At 41.6% G+C, this 2,528-nt stretch overlaps 1 protein-coding gene across 5 annotated transcripts in view; it reads right to left on the bottom strand.

The window, feature by feature from the left end:
* LOC105117283 (disease resistance protein At4g27190-like) overlaps nucleotides 1–2,522 on the bottom strand; it is a 6,755-nt gene extending 4,233 nt beyond the window's left edge. For 3 of the 5 annotated variants that reach the window (XM_011014895.1, XM_011014897.1, XM_011014896.1), the window contains exon 1: nucleotides 510–2,522. In XM_011014895.1, coding sequence (XP_011013197.1) covers nucleotides 510–2,387 — 1,878 coding nt within the window. In that variant the 5' untranslated portion in view covers nucleotides 2,388–2,522. Of the gene's footprint in view, nucleotides 1–492 lie in introns of all 5 variants that reach the window. The other 2 variants (XM_011014898.1, XM_011014899.1) reach the window with 2 other exon arrangements.
* Nucleotides 2,523–2,528: the final 6 nt, after the last annotated feature.

Below are 2,528 nucleotides of genomic sequence, written 5' to 3'. Positions count from 1 at the left end.
CTTAGTCGAGGGAACTTGATGATGCCATCTGTGGTGAGTGCATCTCCTTCTACACTGTAAAATATATGCTTTAAATTATGAGCTTTAAGAATCCGCATCTCTTCCAGGTTCAGAAGGCTTGGAGACACAGATACAGGGAAGACATATTCCAGTTTACCACACTTTTCTATGGTGATATTTTTTAATTGTGGGAAGCAAGGAGACTCTGTAATTATTTCCCTTTCACCATCCTCTTCTCTGATAATATGCTTCAATTCACCGCAATCTCTTATGTCAAGGGTTCCCAGCTTTGGCAGACTTCGAGCGAGGGACGGTGTGAAGATAAATGTCAGTTTGTCGAGAGAATCCAAATCCAGACGAGCAAGATTTTGGAAGCTGACATATCTGGTGGGCCCCTTCCATATGCATTTCAGCTCAGGTAACCGGCGCAGCCCTAACGTTGTTAAAGATGACAGCAGCTCCTTCTCCTCCCTGCTTCCTTCACCAGGCAGGTCACCTAATTCAAATACCTCTTCCAATGATTCACAGCTTTCAACAATCACCTCCTTTAGATTTTTTAAACCTTGCCGCAATCTTGCTGGAAACAGAGTGGAAACATCCCCACAATCCCTCACTTCTACAAATTCTAATTTATGTAAAAACAATTGCTCAAATGTCTTCGCATTTAAGGATGTACCAACCAAAATTAAGGAGGTTGGGTATCGATCCCTAAACTTTCTATAATATTCATTAGCATTCGCTAATATTATATCATATTTGCGCAAGCTATCTGGAAAAACAAAATCTCTAGGAATGCATTCAACCTTCGGTATCCTCAATGATAATACGGCTAACTGAGACAACGAATTTAGTTCTTTTAGGCTTGCATTCATTCCTCCTGTGCTGTCACATCCATCAACAACCCATCCCTCAAAGCTGCAATCCCCGATCAACAGCTCTTCTAACTTTTTCAACCTCCCAATCAAATTCACAGGAATCCTACTTAGCCTGTCACAATCTGTCACATCCAACAACCTTAACTCCTTGAGCTCTCCTATTTCATCAGGTAATTCTTTAATGGATAGGCACCCCATAAGACCAAGAATCTTAAGTCTCTGCAGCTTTCTCAACCAAATGAGGTCCTTGCATCCACAACTGATCAACACCAACGATTGAAGTTTCGTTGAGAGTTCAAGTGATTGCAACGACAAACACCCTCCTTCCAGAGACAAAACCTCAAGTTCTTTCATCCCTTCAAAAAACCTCTCTGGAACATTCAAACCATCATCCACTTCTAACAATAGAACTTTGAGCCGTGGACATTCCAATCCTTCAGGAAGTTCTGCTAGTTTATTGCCCATTAACGAAATTGTTGTACAGCCTTCAAATCTTTTACCCGTCCATGGCCACTTCTCCAACCCTAAGCCAGCCTTTACCATGAATCCATATTCTTCTGATGCTATCTGAATAGCAACATCACGAACAAGGTCATGCATTTTCACATGTTCTTCAGTTTCAGTGCCCAACAACAAACAACAAGCTTTGAGGTCTTGGATTGCCACATGAACTTGTTCCCTCGCATCTTCAATGGGCTCCCCATCTTGATGTAACCCATAGCCAACTGCATATCTCGTCAAGTCCTCGACTGGAATGTTGTAATCTTCTGGAAATAAACAGCATAGCAAGAAACATAACTTGGTTTCCTTGGACTTCAAATAATCGTAGCTCAACTTAAGACATGCATATGCATTTTTTTCTTCAATGTTTTCCAGGACCGGAAATTTAGATTTTTTGAGCTGGTTGGACACTCTATTCCACTCATCTGCCGATTTACCTCTTAGAGCCCTTCCCATTGTCACGAGTGCTATAGGCAGGCCGTTGCATTCTCTCGCAACATCCCTTGCCACTCTGTTCAAGGTAGAGTCCCCATCATCTAAACCTGCATTGATTCTGAATAAATCCCATGATTCTTTTTCAGAAAAAAGACCTAAAAACACATTTTTCTGGCACACCATATAAGAACATATGTCTCGACGACGTGTTGTTAGAAGAATTTTACAACCCCTGTGATCATCACCAAATGGGATCCCTATCTCTTTCAAGTCAATATGTTTCCAAACATCATCCAGGATTATAAGCATCTTCTCCACTTTCTTCAGTCTCAGCCATAATAGATCAGCTCTCCCTGCATTAGTACTCTTTTCTTTACCCAGATCTAACTTATCTACCATTTGGTGCTGAATGTCTGTGACATTTGGATTCTGGGACACCGTAGCCATCAAAACTTCAGGAAAAAGCTGCGACTCTTTGGCTCTCCTGCCTACTTCTTTCACCAGGGTTGTTTTACCCACCCCTCCCATGCCGTACAGTCCGATCATATTGACGTTGTCATCTTTTAGAGCTTTCATGATCTGTTTGAAAGCTTCTTCTGACGATTCTGAGGGCGTGAATTCCTTTGATGGGAGAAATTCTATGGGCTGAGGATGAGCTCTGTGGGACACTTTTGTAAATTTCTTTTCTAAAAGTTATCTGAAAGTCTCCGACTTCTT

This window comes from Populus euphratica, unplaced genomic scaffold, assembly GCF_000495115.2.
Source record: "Populus euphratica unplaced genomic scaffold, PopEup_1.0 scaffold1271.1, whole genome shotgun sequence".
NCBI lineage: Eukaryota > Viridiplantae > Streptophyta > Magnoliopsida > Malpighiales > Salicaceae > Populus > Populus euphratica.
Note: the sequence above shows the minus strand (reverse complement) of the source record. Positions and strands in the feature narration are given on the sequence as shown.